A 21,596-nucleotide genomic window follows, 5' to 3' on the forward strand; every position below is an offset into this window, starting at 1 on the left:
CAACTAGCTAGGTGTCGCACATGTGTCTGAGTCCGAGGGCTAGACAGAAAGTTGCGTTGTCATCTGGATGTTTACGCTCCTTCTGCAGGGAGTTTTATACGTATATAATTCCACTTGGTGTCAGTGTCGCGTTGAAATTTCAGTTTCAGTGTTTCGCCAACACGGGGAGAACTTAATTTCTGCAATGTGCGTCATTTCCGCTTCTTTTTCTGTCCTGCTCAGCAGCAACTTAAGCTAATGTCGCTAGGTCGCAACAAGCCCGGCCGATGTCCCGCCCTCAAGAGCCATATACACCACTGTGATTAGTAGGTTCGTTCAGCTCCATGCACAACAACTGTAAAGTGTCATTCATATCAAACTTGCGGGCCGCACTAACATTAATCTTTCATATTAGGACAGGGGCCGCAAACTATCGTCCCCTGGGCCGCAGTTGGCCCGCGGGCCGCGAGTTTGAGACCCCTGCTGTAAGGGGAACACTGGCAGTGTGAGTCACTGTGCTTTGGTGTTGTGATGCAAGAGGGAGGACAGTAGAGCTGCAACTAACGATTATTTTGATAATCGATTAATCAGTCGATTATTTTTTCGATTAATCGGTTTATGCACTTACATTTTAGTTTTGTCTTTGTTTTCCAATGTAAAATATTTATAAATGGCCTATGTCATTCAACATACATTTTAAGAGCTTTTGACCATGTCACAATGTGCTAAATTCTTCAAAAACCTATCCAGAGTTGGATTTTAGTATGTCTCAATTAGCAGCAATCAAAACACTGACTCATCAACACGTACATACTCATACAACCATCCAACGTCACAAGATCTTAAATGAAGTTTCCCCAAGGCAACATTTATACTTTAAAAACATCTTTCCTGTAGAGAAGCATTTTCTGGGCACCCTTGTATTTTAAATTATACTACAATAGTATCACAAGTAAGGACTCCAAAAGTAGTGAACTAAATTTAAGGTAGTAATTTGAGAACAGAAAGAAAATAGAAACAATTTTACTGTTAACTGCATTTTATTTTTTTTAAAAAAACACACAGATTTCACCTAAGAACGAGTTTTATAGCTTATTAATGTGCTGTGAAACTGTAAACAATACTTAAAATAAAGTGCCATTTCAGGATCCTAAATGGAAGTCACATTTTTAAGAGTTTCTAAAAAAAAACAAAAAAAAACTGAATATTTAGAGAAAACAAGTGCATTTTACAAACAATGTAAACATTCTAATGAATGAATCATGAACTTTGCATTGCAGTGCAAAAATGTTAACATGTTCTGGGCTAAGGCCAGCTCTCTTTTTAGAGGCTATATTCCCTGCTGCAGAAAACAGCCACTCTGCTGGTGTAGTAGTGCTTGGTATACAGAGCTAGGACTTTGCTAACCTTGACAAAAAGAGGTATTTCACCTCAGTTGACTTCCACCACTGTACCGGATTTTCTCCCTTGGAAACTGGCTTCTCACCGAAGCGTGTGAGGACCTCCTGTCGGACTTTCCCAGTGAGTACACAGCCGCTGAGCGTGAGCAGGCGTGAACTAACCCTGACGTCACCCGTTGGTTTCAACACCGAGAAAATGAAGCCCGGATTTTGCTACTTCCTGGTCGCCATTTTGGATTTTTTGAAGCCAGTGACGTAAAAAGCGTTATCAAACAGGCTGGAGCGGAGAGCAACTCGGGGCAGGACCAGTCAATGGGACTGGCAATCAAGTATAGCCACGCCCCCTGGCTCTGCCAACTTTAACGATTTATTTAAAATTCAGTATTGATTTATTTTAAGATTGGCCACCTGATCTCTCATTTTGACCATGAAAACTAACGGGGAAAAAAATCCTGAGCTGTAGAAAATCAGTCTATCAAATTTTATTTTTTCCAAAAATGAATTGGGGTCTATGGAGCAAAAGCTTTTTGGAGTCAACCCTAGCGGACGGCGTGATATTGCAAGTTTTTGACACTTCTGGGTGGGCTTTAATTTTGGAGCCAGATGCTACGTCCATCTTTATATACAGTCTATGCGTGAGTCTATGACGCTGAGTGGCAATCACGTGACCTAAAGCAAGGCAACCTATTGGTTGTTTGCTTGTTCTCCTGCAGTTCTGGTTGCGTAAAACCTACACTGGCTCATGACTGCCACACCTGGTCACCGCGATGACAGGCTGGCTTAAAATATGCACGAAACATGCTGCTTACAGTAAAAATGGACTTATTAACCAACTAATCGATGACCAAAATAGTTGACAACTATTTTAATAATTGATTATAATTGATTAAATCGATTAGTTGTTTCAGCTCTAGAGGACAGTTCATGTAATTCCAGAAAGTGATACTAATAATAGTTTTTTAAGATCATATGAGAATGTAGAAACAGTTCTCACCAAAAAAGTCAAAATTGAAGGTAGAGTAGAGATATGGGAGGAAAATATGAGAAAGGGAAGAGCAGAGCAGGAAGTGGTGAAGATTCACTATAATGACGGTCAAATGGATGTGAGTGGTAAAGACTGGAGGGTTTCAGGGAGAAAGAAAATAATAAAGAATTCTGTGCTGCTAAGATTTTGATGGCAAATCTTATCTCCAATAGGAAGTACAACAGTACAAGATGGCAGGACTGTGTTTTGTGATCCAGAAAGCCTCCTCAACACTGATCTCTATCACTGGTAAGTTTCTGACAACCTACAAACTGTAAACTGTGATCAATGTCAGCCATGAGAGAGCCTTCAGTTTCTTTCATATTTGTGTCTGACAGAGCTGACCTTCATCTTTCTGCTGTGGTTTGTTCCTGAACTTTCTCTTTGTTCCCCAGTAACAGCAGGTCAGAGATGTCTTCTTTCATCGGTACTATTTTCATGATTGTAAAAAAAATTAAAGTGATACATTTTCTAAATGTGCTACATGATGTTACAGGTGTGAATGGAAATGTGCAGATATTCTACTGCGAAGGATGTGCTCCAAATGTGACCAAAGTCTTTTGCAATGATGAGAACCTGCTTGATCACAGCCACATCATCCCCAAGTGCTCTGGCCCTCCACAACCCAACAGTGTCTGCCAGCGTAATGGTTCGGTATTTGCTTCCACCAACACCAGTGGTGTCTGTGAGTTTGAAGGAGAAAATCACATTGAGACAAAAAAATGTCCAGGTAATACTAAAGCCTTCAGCTTTCTTGCAATAATTCACACCATCCCTGAACTTAAATTTTTCTTTTCATGGACCAGAAAACAACACATTTCTATCATTACCTCTGTTCCAGTGAGATTTTTTTTTGTCCAATTATTATTTATTGATTTCAGAAACCTGTGTTCCAAGAATTTATATTCTCACTGTCTCCTTTTTCAACAGAAGTAGTCACATTGCACATATTTGAATCTTTCTAATATATGTTTGTAACATTTCTCTTGTTTTCTCACCTAGGCCCCTACAACATCTGTTGTTTTAATGGTAAGTTGTTCTGTAAATACACACCTTACATCATGTTGCTCACTGTTATGATGGCGCATTGATGGGAGTTTTTCTCCCACTTTCTTCCAGGTTCCACATCATCATCACCAGTCAGCCCGCATGGTCTGAAGGCAACAGAACATATTGTGATTGGAGTAGTTGGTAAGTTCTCATTACAATTAGTTGTTCATGCACCATATTTGTCCTGCATGTGGGAAAGCACCTGATGACTTCAGAAGATCGTAAATCTACCTGTCACTGCTTTAAACGCATGCTTTCCACTAAATATAGCTTGATGAAATAATTATGGCTTCTTACACCTCTCCTTAGTAAACTAACTCACTTTTATTACGCCATACTATCTCTTCCTGCTTTGCTGATGACCAAAATATTCTTTCAACTGTTAATAGTCAGTCAGGTGAGATCTATATATATTATAGTATTTCAGTAATTTGTATTGATGCACTTCTATAAAATACTCTCTCTTGTTTTCACAGTTTTAGTACTAGGATTAGTACTGTTTGCATGTTTTTGGAAAAACAGACAGACCAGACAGCCGAATCCGGAACAACAAAGGTGACTGAAAAATATAATTATTCATCTTTGAATGTGTTTATGTATTGCAACATCATTAATATTAATACGAACATGTTTCAGTGACCCTGGTCAGACTGAAGCCCTTCAAAGATCTGGAGATGAGAGGTCAGTGATCATTAAATATATATGCATAATGTACAGATGTTAATGAACTCATTTTAAAACTTCTTTTCATATCTTTAGAGCACCTCTAGCTGATCCTGGATTGGATAATGACACCTCTCCTTCTCAGTGTGACAGCAGAGTCTAAACCTGAGAAGTTATTAGGGAAACGATTCTCCCTGAAACATATCCTGCTTCTTCCCCCAAAAAGTCTGTCGTCCGCTTTGTAATGACCAAATTGGAAATCATCCTGCCAGTGAACTCAGTCAGTGTTTCATGAAACTGTGCAACGTACAGTAGAACTATAACGTGTGGAGGAGAAATGCTTTTTAAAACTTACTTTGGGGCAAAGTCACTGAAGTTTTTAAATGATTTTTATAATATTTGACAGTTGATTCTGTACGCACAGATTTTATGTACGAGTGACCACTCACACTGCAGTTTTGGCTGTTGTAATATTTTAAATTATGGGACAGTGTCAGACTGAAATGAACTTTTTCAATGTCATGTTAAAAATATGAAGTTTAAGGTTTAAAAACTGATATAAAGTTGTCATGTTTGAAAGAAGCAGCTGCACTGACCCGTAAAATGAATATATTAATGCACGGTCAACAATTTTCTGTCAGCATTCCTCTATTTAATCATATATACATATTCTACACCAGTTGTTTTTACTGAAATCAATCTCTATATTCCACGTTGCTCTCCGTTATAACAACCTGTTCCACTTGACTGAAGTAGACGGCACACGATCGCTTACTTTGTTTGGAAGAAGAGTCACATGATGCATCAAACTTCCCATTTTATCTGATTGGACTCTGAGGCTAAAGCAGGAAGTCTGAGTTCACAAAGCCTGTCTATGTCAAACTTACTTCGTGGTACATCTCTGTGGTGCTATTAGCCAAAGTTACTACTCTGTGGGTGTTACCAAGATGGCTGCTGAGTGGAGAGATTTGCCTACTAAGACTTTACTTAAACTTAGGCAGCTGAATTTTTCTGTGTCTTTCTACATTTCATTTGTTCTGATTCTATTGTAAAAAAATAAATAAAATAAAAGTGTTGTTATAAAACTGGCTGCCATTTATTGTACTGTTCCACCACAAGTAGCTGTATATTATTTTGTCACATTCACGAGCTTGAAGATGCTAAGATGTGCTGACCAGCTTTTACTTCACGATCCAAAAGTTCAATCTCAACTTGCTTTTAATTTTAGTGGAATAAATTAAAGCACCTCCTTGAAATGAACAGTTTGGAAATTTGATTTCAAACCTCCCAAACTCTGCTTGTAATTGTTTTACACACGTGGACAAAATTGTTGGTACCCCTCAGTTAAAGAAGGAAAAACCCACAATCCTCACTGAAATCACTTGAAACTCACAAAAGTAACAATAAATAAAAATTTATTGAAAATTAAATAATCAAAATCAGCCATCACTTTTGAATTGTTGATTAACATAATTATTTAAAAAAACAAACTAATGAAATAGGGCTGGACAAAAATGATGGTACCCATAACTTAATATTTTGTTGCACAACCTTTTGAGGCAATCACTGCAATTAAACGATTTCTGTATTTGTCAATGAGCGTTCTGCAGCTGTCAACAGGTATTTTGGCCCACTCCTCATGAGCAAACAGCTCCAGTTGTCTCAGGTTTGATGGGTGTCTTCTCCAAATGGCATGTTTCAGCTCCTTCCACATATGTTCAATGGGATTCAGATCTGGGCTCATAGAAGGCCACTTTAGAATAGTCCAACGCTTTTCTCTCAGCCATTCTTGGGTGTTTTTGGCTGTGTGTTTTGGATCGTTGTCCTGTTGGAAGACCCATGACCTGCGACTGAGACCAAGCTTTCTGACACAAGGCAGCACATTTCTCTCCAGAATGCCTTGATAGTCTTCAGATTTCATCGTACCTTGCACACTTTCAAGACACCCTGTGCCAGATGCAGCAAAGCAGCCCCAAAACATTACTGAGCCTCCTCCATGTTTCACCGTAGGGACAGTGTTCTTTTCTTCGTATGCTTGGTTTTTGAGTCTATGAACATAGAGTTGATGTGCCTTACCAAAAAGCTCCAGTTTGGTCTCATCTGTCCAAAGGACATTCTCCCAGAAGCTTTGTGGCTTGTCAACATGCATTTTTGCAAATTCCAGTCTGGCTTTTTTATGAGTTTTTTTCAGCAGTGGTGTCCTCCTTGGTCGTCTCCCATGAAGTCCACTTTGGCTCAAACAACGACGAATGGTGCGATCTGACACTGATGTACCTTGGCCTTGGAGTTCACCTTTAATTTCTTTGGAGGTTGCTCTGGGCTCTTTGGATACAATTCCAACGATCCGTCTCTTCAATTTGTCATCAATTTTCCTCTTGCGGCCACGTCCAGGGAGGTTGGCTACTGTCCCGTGGGTCTTGAACTTCTGAATAATATGAGCCACTGTTGTCACAGGAACTTCAAGCTGTTTAGAGATGGTCTTATAGCCTTTACCTTTAAGATGTTTGTCTATCATTTTTTTTGGATGTCCTGGGACAATTCTCTCCTTCGCTTTCTGTTGTCCATGTTCAGTGTGGTACACACCTTTTCACCAAACAGCAGGGTGACTACTTGTCTCCCTTTAAATAGGCAGACTGACTGATTATGAGTTTGGAAACACCTGTGATGTCAATTAAATGACACACCTGAGTTAATCATGTCACTCTGGTCAAATAGTTTTCAATCTTTTATAGAGGTACCATCATTTTTGTCCAGGCCTGTTTCATTAGTTTGTTTTTTTAAATAATTATGTTAATCAACAATTCAAAAGTGATGGCTGTTTTTGATTATTTAATTTTCAATAAATTTTTATTTATTGTTACTTTTGTGAGTTTCAAGTGATTTCAGTGAGAATTGTGGGTTTTTCCTTCTTTAACTGAGGGGTACCAACAACTTTGTCCACGTGTGTACATAACTGTGTTTTGTTCTACGTTTCATTTACCTTATGTATCGCCATTTTAATTTACATTCCAATTAGTTTACCTAAGAGATTATCTTAATTAAAAAGGACATTTTAGGGTTTTTCTTTCAACCAACTACAATATAAAATCTTCTCTGTTAGCATACATTGTAATTAATTTATTTCTCAAAAAACTCTCCTAGGTAAATAAAGGCTGAATAAATGCTTAACAGGACAACCAAATATACCATGCAACAAGGAACTAAGATGGAAATTTAAATATTTAGAATGCTTGGGATGAGATGTGCCCCTTGAGAACATCGGGGTTTTTTTGTAAATATGTATTGAATATCAATTTAATATGTACACAACAACTACCCTCCCCCTCAACCCAGGGAAGACTGTCACTGTTCTGACTCCATACTGGTTTGGGATCATAGACATGCTTTCATTAAAGAATGCTGTGTTCAGTATGAACACAAAGGACATTTACAGTGAACAACCTGACACTCCTGGCCAAATTTCATCTATTCATCCAAACGGGCAACCCTTTGAAACCCCTTTTCTCAATTTCTCAAAGGAAACATGTGGACAGTTGTTTAACCCTCAAGCGAACGAGTGGATTCCAGCCATATAATTATATTTGCTGTTTTCATATCTTTTATCTGAGAAGTGTTTCCTACCATGAATTTGTCAATCTACTTGTCCTACAGCTGCTCATAGTTTTTTGTAGAGATCGGCCAACTGGTGTGACAAGGATAATGGAAACTTGTCTGGGGTCACTTATGACCCCAGAAAGATGTATAGGCTTTTCACTATTGTAGGCCTTAGTTTTATTTATTTATTTTTTTTTACCTCTAATCGCTATATTTCAGTGTTTTGCAGTGCACTATAGCTGGTAGACCTACATTTTTAGCCACAGCTGCCCTGGGGCAGACTGACTGGCTGCCAATCCACTCCTACAACCCCTCTGACCACCACCAACATTACACAGCATACACATTCATACACCAGTGTAAGTGGCAGCACTGGAGGTAAGGTGGGTAAAGTGTCTTGCATTGGACGAAGGGCTCTGCCACCTGAGCCGTAGCCGCCCCTAATCTAAATACTTCTCTGCATGTTAGATTGCACACATATAGACAAGATGTTTGTGAAGATTTTGTTTTTATGTACTTTTGATATACTATTGAGGAAACAAAAGGAATAAAGTTTTAAAAGACGTGGCAGACAAAGTGTCTAAATAAATGTTATTGCATTCTTACAATGCATCATATTGTTCGTATGGTTTTACTTTATCTCTGAGTCAAAAATGATTAAAATCCATGAATAATTACAGAAGGTTACTTTAGAATATCCATCTTAAAATGCAGTGGAGTGGAATAGGTAAGAAAGCACAAAAAGAGGCACTAAAGTAGACATATTCCTGTGTAAAATATTGTGGGGTCATAAATGACCCCAGTCGGTCATTTTAGTCGCTAAAATAGCTTGGTCGCTTGAGGGTTAAGTACTGTAAATATAATCAAAGGAAAAAATACAAAGTCTCTCTAAAGAGCTCATAATATTGATGACCTCTAGAACAAATATAGAGGAGCACATATGTTCCTTACATGTTTTTTTCTCTCTCTGTTGTATTTTAGGGAGCCTGTCCTCATAGAAAAAATGATCACATAGGTCGTCTGTACATGACCGAGTGTTACGTTTTGACGTTAAGCGACCTCTAATGGTTGAGTAAATATCGACACTCTGGTGTCTCAGCTGAAACGTCACCATGAACAAACTTTTACCTAACACTATCCCTAACCCTAAGCCTAACCCTAACCATAACCATAACCCTAAACCCGTGTTGCGAAAGTGAGGAAAAAGCCGTTTCGCGAGGGAAAAGCCGTTTCGCGAATTAAATCCCGTAATGCGTTCCTGTCTCCCGTAGGGGTGCTAACGTAAATACGCTCTCATGGGTCGTATTCCAGGGCACGTTACATACGACCTGTGTGGTCGTATGAGTTTGAGGACTTGTTGATTTTAGGGCTGCACAGTGGAGTAGTGGTTAGCACTTTAACCTTGCAGCGAGAAGATCTCCGGTTCATATCCCGGGGTGGGCCTGGGATCTTTCTGCATGGAGTTTGCATGTTCTCCCTGTGCATGCGTGGGTTTTCTCCGGGTACTCCGGCTTCCTCCCACAGTCCAAAACTATGCTGAGGTTAACTCTAAATTGCCCGTAGGTGTGAATGTGAGTGTGATTGTTTGTCTGTCTGTGTAGCCCTGTGACAGACTGGCGACCTGTCCAGGGTGTCCCCTGCCTTCACCCGAGTCAGCTGGGATAGGCTCCAGCACCCCCCGCAACCCTAGTGAGGATAAAGCGGTGTACAGAGAATGGATGGATGGATGTTGTATTTTATGAAACATTATTTCAGAATTTATTTTTTCTTACTGAATGCATCTTGTATGTTACAGGATAATTACTGCTATAATCTGTATGCCTGGATGGTCGTACATGCTCAAATTAAGGCCATTTTTAAGTCTTTTTCTTTTTTTGCTTCAAAATTCCTCGATATACGCTGGTGGGCAGTTCAGCAGGTGGATAATCAGCTCATGTGACTTGATATGAGAAACCACAACCACCCGTCTACAGGGTTTATTGAATGCAGTAACAACCTTAACATTTCGAGGAACAACAGCCCACGTCTCTGCTCAGTGATGGTATACTGTAATGCAGGGGGTTTCTGAGATGCATTCGGTTAACCTCGTACATTCAACACCCTAAGCTGGAATGGCCAAAAGGTTCATTTCACATGATGAAGTTTCTGTTTTTCTTAGACTTATTTTCTTGTATAAAAGAATGGAGAATCACAATGAAGATGTTCCCACGCCATTAACTGCATTAGAAAATGAAGAAATTAGCATCCAGTCATGCTCTGTTGCATGTATACAAATGCTCATTTTGTTTGAAGATGGCAAGAAGATGCTCTGATTTGAAAGAGGGTTTGTTGTTGGGGTGAACATGGCAGGAGGTTCAGGCACAAAGACTCCTAAACTAGCTCGTGTTTCAACAGCGATTGATCAAAGGATGGAAATTGTGGTTTAAACTTCACATTTGATGTCTAATACAGAGAAACAGAAGAGCAATTGTTCCTCAGTTGAACGTTCATCAGTGTTTCCCCTCCTATATGACCGACGAGGCAGGCCGCCTCACTGGTATAGGCCACCTCCTCACTACAATTTTGCCGAAATTGCCGCCTCACTGGTCCGCGCCCAAACAAAAACAAACGGAAAGCACCAAGCCACCGGAGCTGTCATTTTTAACTGTGCGGGTCCGCCGGCTGCTCTCCCCCGGTCTCCCCCGCTAGCTGGTCGGCTAACACCTGCCGCCGCTCGTCTGCCCGGGACAAACCACGCACGCATGCACGCACGCACGCACGCACGCACGCACGCACGCACGCACGCACGCACGCACGCACGCACAAAGGAAAATGCAGTAAAAAATAATAAACCCTACTGAGAGAGAGAGATTGCCGAGCTGATTAAGTACCCTGAATGCATCCCGATGTGTGCATGTGGCAGCCAGAACATTGAGTGTATGGAGTCTGTGGACGTTGTATTTTCCCATGCACTAGCAAGGACCACACCACTGATTTGAAGCTGGATTGTTCATTGAATGCAAACGATCATTATGTTGGTGATGACTGAGATGAGGTGATGCGGTGTGCAGAGAAAAGCTTAGTCGGGGATCAGCAGCAGCTCCCAAGCCAGCGTATCCCCTAGAAAAAGGAGAAGACAGGAAAAGGAGGCAGAAGTATAAAGAAGGTGTTGGGGCGAGTAGGGTGTGTCTGCAGAGTCTGAGGATTACACTGTCAGGGCTGTACCAAGACGACTGCACTTCTACAAAAACAACAGAAGCATTTAGAGATGTCACTTTCTTCTTTGTTTAAAGTTTTTTTTTAAGATTAACCTCCTGGAATTCAGACTCCTGATCTGTGACAATGTAAAGCGTACACTGTAACAGATGTCAACATCACAAAAAAATATTATAATGAAAAGACTAATTATGACACACTTACTTTCACTGTTTAACCTTTTTCATAGCAGACATTTGGACTCATCTCAGGTGGAATAACTGATGAATGAGGTCCATAAAGGTTCTTAGCAAACTATGACAGAGAACCAGTAGAACAACAGCAGCAGCTTAGCCTAGCCACGCTAGACCCATGTTCTGAAGGCACAAGTGTCTAGGACCGCTCGACAGGGAGGGAGGCAGGCTAAAAGGTTGTCTTTCAAATCACTCTGCAGCAATTGGGTAGGTATACAACCAATCAGCGCAACGAATAGGCTGACATAGTTACTAGAGCGCCGGTGGATTGTGGCTAAGTCCCATTAGCTTCCCAACCAGCGGAGCCAACTGGTATATTAAGGATTTGCCATATCCCGTCGGCATAAGTCCAAATACGTCTTTCTTCTCAATGAAACACTTCAGCGCCGTCCTTTGTTTATCTTTCAAGTTGAATTTTAGCTTCAAATCTTTAAGGGCTGTGGCCAAAGCCGAGTCGAAAGATAATTGTTTATTGTGCGCCGGTTGTTTCTGTCAGAATCGTCACGCCTCTGTCGTCACTTAGTTACGCCCCCCTTCTGACTCTACACTTCATGGTGATTGGTCCGGCCAGTTTTAGGAGAATCCAGCCTCGAGCCTTATGGAGGGTAACTAGACCCACCCTGGCAGAGAATTAAATTTGTTGCCGTGGGTTGTCTCGCGCGGCTAGGCTAGCAGCAGCTCTGAATCCAGCATTAATATACCTCTGATTTAAACTGGGACCAGTTCAAATACCTGCAACTTTATTAACATCCTTAAAACTATTAGACTATTTGTATTAGACATTCACACTAAATGTAGTTGATGGACAGAGATCACTCCAACATGCTCTTATCACCTCATAAAGGATACATTAATATGCCTACTGGAGTTAATTATCATCATATGAAGCTGGCCAAAATCTGGCTATGACTCAACTAAACCCATCAGCAAACAAGAGTTGGTGTTCCAGCAGCTGTCACTATATAAAAGTGATCGTTTGCACTGCTTATTGACGAGTTTAAACATAGTTTGTTTCTCAAAGCTTGGAAGATTCCCAGATTTGCATGAAAACAGCAGATATGTTTGTAAAACGATTCACAGTCAGTACTCGCGTCCTGGCCGTCTTCCATCATGATAAATGCTAGTACTTGGTTTGACAGTTCTCCTCAGCAGGAAACACAAACACCGGAGCCCTGCAGGACATCGGGCACGAGAGGAGCGGTGCTGGCGACAGTGTTGCCAACTTAGAGACTTTCTCGCTAAATCTAGCGACTTTTCAAAGCTCCTAGCGACTTTTTTTGGTCAAAAGCGACTAGCGACAAATCTAGCGATTTTTTCTGCCGTTTTGGAGACTCTGATAGGAAAACTCGGCTCATTCTGCAGTTACTGTTTTCAACAAGCAGCATGTCAGGTGCTGCTGTGAGCTTCTCCCCCTCCCAGAGTACAGGCTGTCAGTCCAGTAACCCCGCAGCAGTCCGAGTGAGGGGAGGGGGAGACCCACATCACTCCGCGGCCAGACGACAGATGAATCGTGCATGCGCAGTCACTACAGATCCCATCCAGACTTACGGAGCCATATAAACGAAAAGATTTCTTCACTGTCATGCTAAAATAAACCACAGCATTTAGCCTCTAGTACAAAAACATATTTTGGGTGTTTTATATTCACTTTTTGGTCTCTTCCACAATGTTATTCCTCTCTCCTACAATGTTGATTACAATTACATGCAAAGTGGGAAATATGCAAATTAGGCGATGACGTAATTTAGTGACTTCTAGCGACTTTTAGGACAGCCAACAAAGACTTTCCTTGCAGGGCCAGCCACGGATACCAGTAGTAGAGAATTTAGAGAGTCGGATACTGTCTGACAGGCGTGGGATCGAAACCAGTTCAAATCACACCATGATCAACGTTTGTGTTCAACATTTACAGTAATTACTGTGTGTACAAATACTGAATTGATTTGAGTAAAACCATTTAAGCACTATTAATCTGTCACTGCACGAAGTCATGCAAAAATATTTGCATCTCAAAATAAATAAGGCATATGAAGGTATATATTGTGCTTAAATTATGTTATAACTACTGCCAAGTAATTCTGTTACCATATAATTCAATAATCATGATATGAATAAGGTTTAAAGAACAAAATACAGGTTAATTAAGCATAACATACAGCTAAAACACAATACAAATATGACATTTATTCTGTAAGAGTATGTCAAAATTAACATGTGTGGATTGCAAAGTTTGTTTACACTCTTAGAAACAGGAAAATATTTTTGCTGTCCCAAAATCAATAATACCAGGGGTGGAAAGAGTACAAAAAATATTGTGGTTATGTAAAAGTATGGTTATCGTTATGCTTTTATTCTGTGTAAAAAGAAAACTTGGCTCTACATAAAGCCACACAGGTAATGGTAAGGCTTTCTTAATAAAAGTTTCCCTACAGTCCTGAGAATATTTAAACTTTTCTGTGTTTTAACCTCTTAAGACCTGCCGTCCACATATGCGGACATTTTTTTTGTCTCTTGATTTTTTTTCCCCAAAAGGGCATATTGTTAATATTAATAATAATACTAATATTACTGCTTCTACTACTACTACTACTACAAATAATAATAATAAAAATAATAATAATGTAAATCTAATAACATATATATATATATATATATATATATATATATATATATATATATATATGTAATGTAAATGTAATAAACATAATAATCAGATATTAGATATCATCCATATCATCCCAAGTAAGTAGAAAAAAACTAAAATGCAAACCAAACCAAAGCTCGGGTCTTAGGAGGTTAAATAGTTTAATTTAAATACTTAAATACATTTGATTCAAAATTAAGTATTATATGGTAAAAATAATAATAATAATAATATCTGGCCCAAAAAAATACCACAGGGTAGAAGTTTGTCCTGTTACAGTAAATTTAATCACATTATTTAAAATATTCCATTTGAAGACATAATATTGCATATGTACATACAAAAATAATGCCCTGATAGATACTGCCTCAGTAAAACTGTAAATGTATTTTTTTTTACACTCAATGTGTTTAATTTACTGTAAATTACACAAAAATTGAGAACATTTCTGAAGATTAATCAGATATTGAGTATCAACCTGTGTTGTTTCATATCAAGTATTGTTTCAGCATTGAGTCTCTCAAATATAAATCTATTTATATATTTCTGGATATGATATAAAAGCTTTTACAAACATTGTTGAACAGGAAGTGGTTAAAATCAAGACATGGTTTGAAGACAATAAATTATCATTAAATGTAAACAAGACAAAAATTATGATTTTTACTAATAGGAAAAAAAAAGGAAGAAAATCTTGTACTGTCCATAGATGGAGTTCAAATAGAAAGGGTCAATGAACTCTGCTTTTTGGGAGTAATATTAGATGATGGTCTAACTTGGAAAGCCCACATTGCACATGTAAGGAAAAAAATGTCAAAAAGTATTTTTATTTTAAATAAGGTAAAGCACATATTAGATTTTAGGACAATGAGGACACTGTATTATGCACTTATATTGCCCTACATTAGTTATTGTGTGGAAGTTTGGGGAAACACTTATAAAAGTAACACAAAACCACTAATACAGAAGAGAGCAATCAGGATTATTTATAGAGCAGATTATCAGGAGCACACAAATATGCTATTGTTCGATTCTAGATTATTCAAGTGGCAGGAATTACTTCAATTACATACATTATTAGTTATGTTCAAAGTCAAAAACAAAGTTTTACCAATAGCAATACAAAACTTATTTGTCTGTACTTCAGAGGAGATTGAGCATAGAAGGAAAGGTCACTTTAAACAGCCATATGCACGTACCACATTAAAACGTATGTGTGTGTCAGTAGTGGGTGTTAAACTCTGGAACTTTCTTTATGATGAATTCAAGGATTGTACAAATATATTTTATCTAAAAGTCTTTAAAGACAGAACAATGAGATTATATGCAAGAGCATAGGTGTCATGTTTGATCTGTTTTGATTTCTATTTTGTGCCTAAATTTGGACTATTTACTCAGGTACCTATGATTTAGAAAAGAAAAGATGTCCCATACAGTTTTGTAAGCTGCACAGTTGTATGTGTTGTGTTTGTTTTGTATTTCATGGAAGGTTGTGGAAGGGTAATTTTGTTTATTTGTGTTTTCTTCTTCTTTTTTATCATCTTTGAATGTATTTTGTGTGGATTGTTTGAATATGTTTACGTAGTCGTGTGAGCCATCCAGCAAGGCTATCTTTAGTTGATAAGGGGCAGGAAATATAAGGTTTTCTTTAGCCTGCTCCTTTTCGAGCAGGGGTGTGTATGGCATAACATGTGTGTATGATTGGTCATCTGATGATCATAAAATGTGTATTTCTGTGCTACACATCCTTGACGAAATAAATTAATTTGAATTGAATTGAATAATATTAACGCTTAACTCATTTAGTAATTTGGTAACACTAGTTAATAGAAAACATTGCTTAGTTAAGCTATTATTTTTTCACATTTTTAAGATGGCAAATGTCATTGAGTACAATAGCCCCTAGTAAAAGTCACATTTCTCTTTTAAAAACCGTTACAAATCTTACAAAATACACACAAAAACCCCACACAATTACAGTAACTCAGTAAGTCATGTAGATCGCCGAAATCAATTCCAGTCATACTCAGAGTTAAAATCAACAGATTACATGATTACAGGCTGCAGACTGTACGTCTCCAGTATGTATTCAATATGTTACACACATATATCATAAGTATGCCCCTTTAACTGACCATAAATTAATAACCATTCTTTTAAAAGGGACAGATCAAGAGAATAAGAAAATAAGGGGATACTGGAAGTTCAATAACAATTTGTTGAATGACAGTGTGTTCTGCGACACTGTCGAAAGGCTGGCTGCGGATACACTCAATGGCGATGTTTTTAATCACATACAAAAGTGGGAATATTTTAAATTTTTAATTAGAGAGTTTGCAATCAAAAGAAGTAAAGAAAATAAAAAACAAAGATTATTAAAAGAGACCGAACTAATGGAGGAACTAAATAATTTGTTATCAAAACCTTCTCTTGTGGAAGAAGATGAAGTTAGACTGAAACAAATACAAGAGGAAATTGAGAAAAGGTATATTGAACAAGCTAAAGGGGCATTTGTTCGTTCAAGAACAAAGTGGCTTGAACATGGCGAAAAAAATTCTAGCTATTTTTTTCTCTAGAAAAACGGAACTGTAAAAAAAATAGCATAGCTTTTCTGAAAATTAATGAACAAACTATAACTAACACGAGAGATGTCTCGAACCACATATATATGTTTTACAGAGATATTTACAAATCGAATAATGTGTCATCAAATTGTGAACACTTCTTGAGTTCGATAAAACAAAATGTACCACTAATATCTGAACATTTTAAACAAGACTGTGAAAAATGGATTACAAGAGTGGAGATGGCCGATGCAATAAAATCAATGAAAAAGGGTAAATCTCCTGGCAGTGATGGGCTCACACTGGAATTTTACTTACATTTCTGGAACTTAGTTGAAAATTCCCTTTTTGAGGTTTTTAACCACTGCATTGATCAGCAAGAAATGTCAACAGCCATGAAACAGGGATCAATTTGCCTTATACCAAAACCGGGCAAAGACCCGTTATATATAGAAAATTGGAGGCCAATAACACTACTAAATGTTGATTATAAAATTTTAGCCCAAATATATGCAAAAAGACTAAAAAAAGGATTAAACGAAGTTATTAACGAAACCCAAACTGGCTTTATGGCCAAAAGACACATAAGTTCTAATGTAAGACTGGTATTGGATTTAATTGATTACTCAGAATTTATCGAATCTAACTCTCTAATCATTTTTTTAGACTTTTACAAAGCCTTCGATACAGTGGAACATTACTTTATATATAAATCTCTGGACTGTTTTGGTTTCGGCTCTAATTTCATTGCAACGATTATGATGTTTTACAAAGATATTAACAGCAGTATTATGCTATACCCAAATACTACACCAAGATTTCCAGTACTGCGTTTCGTGTGCCAGGGGTGTCCTTTAGCGCCATATCTATTCTTGTTAACTGTTGAAATGTTATCTATACATATCTTAAACAGCACCGCCGTTGAGGGTATCCGTATCTTTAACAAAGAAATTAGAATTACTCAACTGGCAGATGATACGGCAGTATTTTTAAAAGACAAAAATCAGGTTAAAGCCACAATCTCTTTGGTTGAAGAGTTCTCTAAAGCTTCAGGGTTAACCCGAAACAAATCAAAGTGTGAAATTTTATGTCTTTATGATACTGAGGATTTATCTGTCTGCAATATATCTGTCAAAAAAAGTGTTAAATATCTTGGTATCCACATATGTAAGAATTTAGATGAGCGTCAAAAACAAAACTTTGAACCTAAACTTAAGAAAACTCAACAGATTTTAAATATGTGGCTACAGAGAGACATATCACTTTTTGGATGGGTTTTGCTGAGTAAAGCGGAGGGCATATCTAGATTGGTTTACCCAGCTCTTTCTCTCTATGTTAAAGATTCCACATCCAGTACGATTAATAGATTAATTACAAATTTTACCTGGAAAAATAAGCACCATCACCTGAAAAGGAATGTTCTCACTGGACCCAGAAATGAAGGAGGAATAGAAATGCTAGATTTTTTTTGATTTAAACTATACATTTAAAGTCAAATGGTTACAAGAGTGTATAATGAAACCCAAGTCATTATGGTATTTTATTCCAAACTGCATTTTTCAACAACTAGGAGGGTTATTGTTCTTAATGAAGTGCAATTACAGTGTCCCAAAACTACCTGTTAAACTTTCTAATTTTTATAAACAAGCTCTAAATTCGTGGAAACTATGCTACAGTCATAACTTCTCACCACACAAATGTATAATTTGGAATAATTGTTGTATTCTAAAAAAAAAAATCGATCATTAATCATACAATCTTGGATCCAAAGAGAGATTATATATGTTAAAGACCTGGTAGATTATAATGGTAAAATAATTAAAAACGAGGCTTTTATGGCAAAACATCAATTTCCCATCACCTACAGAGAATATACATCTATTGTTCAGTGTATCCAATAGGTCTTCGTCAATTAATGAAAGGCCATCACCTGATGTTAGACTTAAAAGTAAGTAACAAACTGTTTGTGAACGGAATCGATTTATTAGATAGAAAATGTAATAATAAGAAAATCTATTCAAAAAAATACAATTACTCAACCGAAATGCAAATTTTGGTGGAACTCTCAATTTCGAAATATAAAATGGAAAAAAACTTGGATGGAGTCATTTCAGTACTGTCTAAACAATAAAATAAGAGAAACACATTTTAAAATACTTCATAGATATTATCCAACAAACAAAGCCATCTCAAAATTTACTGACATAGATCCCAGTTGTTCATTTTGTCAAAGTGGCACTGAAGATATTATCCACCTGCTCTTTTCATGCCCTATAACCAATAAATTATGGAAAGACGTAGAATCCCATCTTAGAAACTTTCAGCCACAGTCAGGATAAACATAGATCATATTATAACAGTGTATAATCATACAAACAGGAAAATAGAAAAAATCGTGAACATATTTATTCTTTTTGGGAAATATTGCATCCACAGAACAAAATTCTCAAAATCCAAACCATTATCCAAATCATTACTGGCAGAAATAAATCATTACTTTCAGTCATTGAAATACCTTACAAACAAAAAATCAATAGAAGTATGGAATATTTATGAAGAACTGTTTTGTTAAGGAGACGCCTCTGTTTCTTTCTTTTTTTGAATGTTATGTAATTGTCAGAATTCTTTTAGTTTTGTTTAATTTTTTTTGTTTTTTTCTCTCTCGTTCTTTATTTGAATGTTTTATTGTAACAAAAGTTTGAAAATTATCGGAATGAACTGTCTGTATTTGCTGTAAATATGTATGTAAATAGATAATTCACTGTAAATATGTATAATACACAATAAAAAAAAAATCCCCCCCCCCCCCAAAAAAAAGTAAGAAGCGGGGGCTTTTCAGCGCTACCAAAAAGGGTGAAACAGCGCCCCCCAAATCTCCATAGTGGCCAAAAATATATTACATCCGTACTGTAAGGAACTACCACAGAGAATGAATGGGAAAAGTTAAGGAAGTGGGCGGAGTGGCAACAGTGGCTGGCGAGCAGTGTGTCTGAGTAGTGGGGTCATCAGTCATCCCCCCTTATCTTCACTTAGCGAAACAAACAGAGGTGAAGTGGCCACAACTGCGAAGCTGTAGGAAGTTTATTAGAACTGACAAGTTTCTTTCCGACTTTCCGAGCGTGGCTGGCGGTGTTTCAAGGGAAATACAACATCTGAGAACGGACCGGATCACAGTAAGTCATTCAGAAATTCCCTCGCTTATCATTCATTATGTCGACATAATCTGCTGACCATATTGTAATGACTATGCTGTTGATGTTCATGTTATGTAAGGGTTAAATGTTCATGTGTATGTGAGGGGGAGGCAGGAGGGGCGCAGGCGTGTGTGTGTGAGGAGGGAGGAAGAGAGACGGCACGTTTTGTGTGGCAGGCTGTTAAGTTAGGAGAGTTCAGCGTGAGTTGTGGCTGTGACAACAGCTCGTTTTGTTGCCTACCCGAAGGAGAACCGAGGACTCCAGGTGATTTTCCTGCAGTTAGGGGCATTACAATATGATTTCAAACCAGACGTGACGCTGCTCCTCGATGTCGTAAAACTTTAATTATGTGCAGGGAATGGGGCTGGAATCTCATGTTTTCATATCGTAATGGCCTAAACGTAACGTGAAATGTCACAAAATCACAGGCTGTGAGTTTGTATCAAATCAAATTATCAAGCTAAACACAGGATTTGGCTCATGGACTACACTTAGTGCAGATAATATGCGGTACAAGTCCTTTCCTCTGCAGCTCAGCGCCAAACCACATGTACCGATGTGTGCACACAGCTCCAGACTGAGACCTGGGCTTTCTACGGGCACTCCGGCTTCCTCTCACAGTCCAAAAATATCCATCCATCCATCCATCCTCTATACACCGCTTTATCCTCATTAGGGTCGCGGGGGGTGCTGGAGCCTATCCCAGCTGACTCGGGCGAAGGCAGGGGACACCCAGGACAGGTCGCCAGTCTGTCACAGGGCTACATATAGAGACGAACAATCACACTCGCATTCACACCTACGGACAATTTAGAGTACTCAATTAACCTCAGCATGTTTTTGGACTGTGGGAGGAAGCCGGAGTGCCCGGAGAAAACCCACGCATGCTCAGGGAGAACATGCAAACTCCATGCAGAAAGATCCCAGGCCCACCCCAGGATTCGAACAAGGGATCTTCTTGCTGCAAGGCGAAAGTGCTAACCACTACCTCACTGAGCAGCGTCCAAAAATATGTTGAGGTTAATTGATTATTCTAAATTGTCTGTAGGTGTGAATGTGAGTGTGATTGTTTGTCTGTATATGTAGCCCTGTGACAGACTGGTGACCTGTTCAAGGTGTCCCCTGCCTTCACCCGAGTCAGCTGGGATAGGCTCCAGCACCCCCTGCGACCCTAGTGAGGATAAAGCGGTGTATAGAGAATGGATGGATGGATGGATGACTTTTGCTGGTGTATAACTATTGGGATTAAGACATATTTAGAAAACATGCTTTAGTGTACAAGACTGACAAGCATGAAGCGGTAATGTCTGCTGCACTGTAAGGGGAACACCGGCAGTGCAAGTGAGTCACTGTGTTTTAGACTCTTATGTGTGGTGGTGTGCTACAAGAGGGAAGACAATTCATGTGATTCCAGAAAGTGATACTAATTATAGGTTTTTAAGATCATATGAGAACGTAGAAATAGTTCTCATCAAAAAAATCAGAACTGAAATTAGAGTAGAGATATCGGAGGAAAATATGAGAAAGGGAAAAGCAAAGCAGGAAGTAGTGAGGTGTGAAAATTGATTGTAATGACGGTCAAACAGATGTGAGTGGTAAAGACTGGAGGGTTTCAAGGAGAAAGAAAATAACAAAGAATTCTGTGCCGTTAAGATTTTGATGGCAAATCATACCTCCAATAGGAAGTACAACAGTACAAGATGGCAGGACCTGTGCGGATGTTCTACTGCGAAGGATGTGCTCCAAATGTGACCAAAGTCTTCTGCAATGATGAGAACCTGCTTGATCACAGCCACATCCCCAATTGCTCAGGCCCTCCACAACCCAACAGTGTCTGCCAGCATAATGGTTCGGTATTTGCTTCCACCAACACCAGTGGTGTCTGTGAGTTTGAAGGAGAAAATCACATTGAGACAAAAGAATGTCGAGGTATTTACTTTTTTTCTGAAGCCCTCAGTTTTGCCTAAACTAAGATTCTTCTTTTCATGGCCCAGAAAACAACATTTATATCATTATCTCTGTTCCAGTGTGATTTTTTTTGTCTAATAATTTGTTT

General features: G+C 38.4%; 1 protein-coding gene across 3 annotated transcripts in view; it reads left to right on the forward strand.

The window, feature by feature from the left end:
- The window catches only part of LOC127534824 (uncharacterized), a 29,087-nt gene that overhangs the window by 5,011 nt on the left and 2,480 nt on the right, over positions 1-21,596 (forward strand). Inside the window, exons 2-6 of one of the 3 annotated variants that reach the window (XM_051951051.1) lie at positions 2,577-2,652; positions 2,742-2,807; positions 2,900-3,133; positions 3,406-3,432; positions 3,523-5,140. In XM_051951051.1, the coding sequence (XP_051807011.1) occupies positions 2,577-2,652; positions 2,742-2,807; positions 2,900-3,133; positions 3,406-3,432; positions 3,523-3,659 (540 nt within the window). In that variant the 3' untranslated portion in view covers positions 3,660-5,140. Of the gene's footprint in view, positions 1-2,576; positions 2,653-2,741; positions 2,808-2,899; positions 3,134-3,405; positions 3,433-3,522; positions 5,141-19,313; positions 19,520-21,222; positions 21,470-21,596 lie in introns of those variants that run through there. The other 2 variants (XR_007943402.1, XM_051951050.1) reach the window with 2 other exon arrangements.

The sequence above is a fragment of the Acanthochromis polyacanthus genome, chromosome 7 (assembly GCF_021347895.1).
Source record: "Acanthochromis polyacanthus isolate Apoly-LR-REF ecotype Palm Island chromosome 7, KAUST_Apoly_ChrSc, whole genome shotgun sequence".
NCBI lineage: Eukaryota > Metazoa > Chordata > Actinopteri > Pomacentridae > Acanthochromis > Acanthochromis polyacanthus.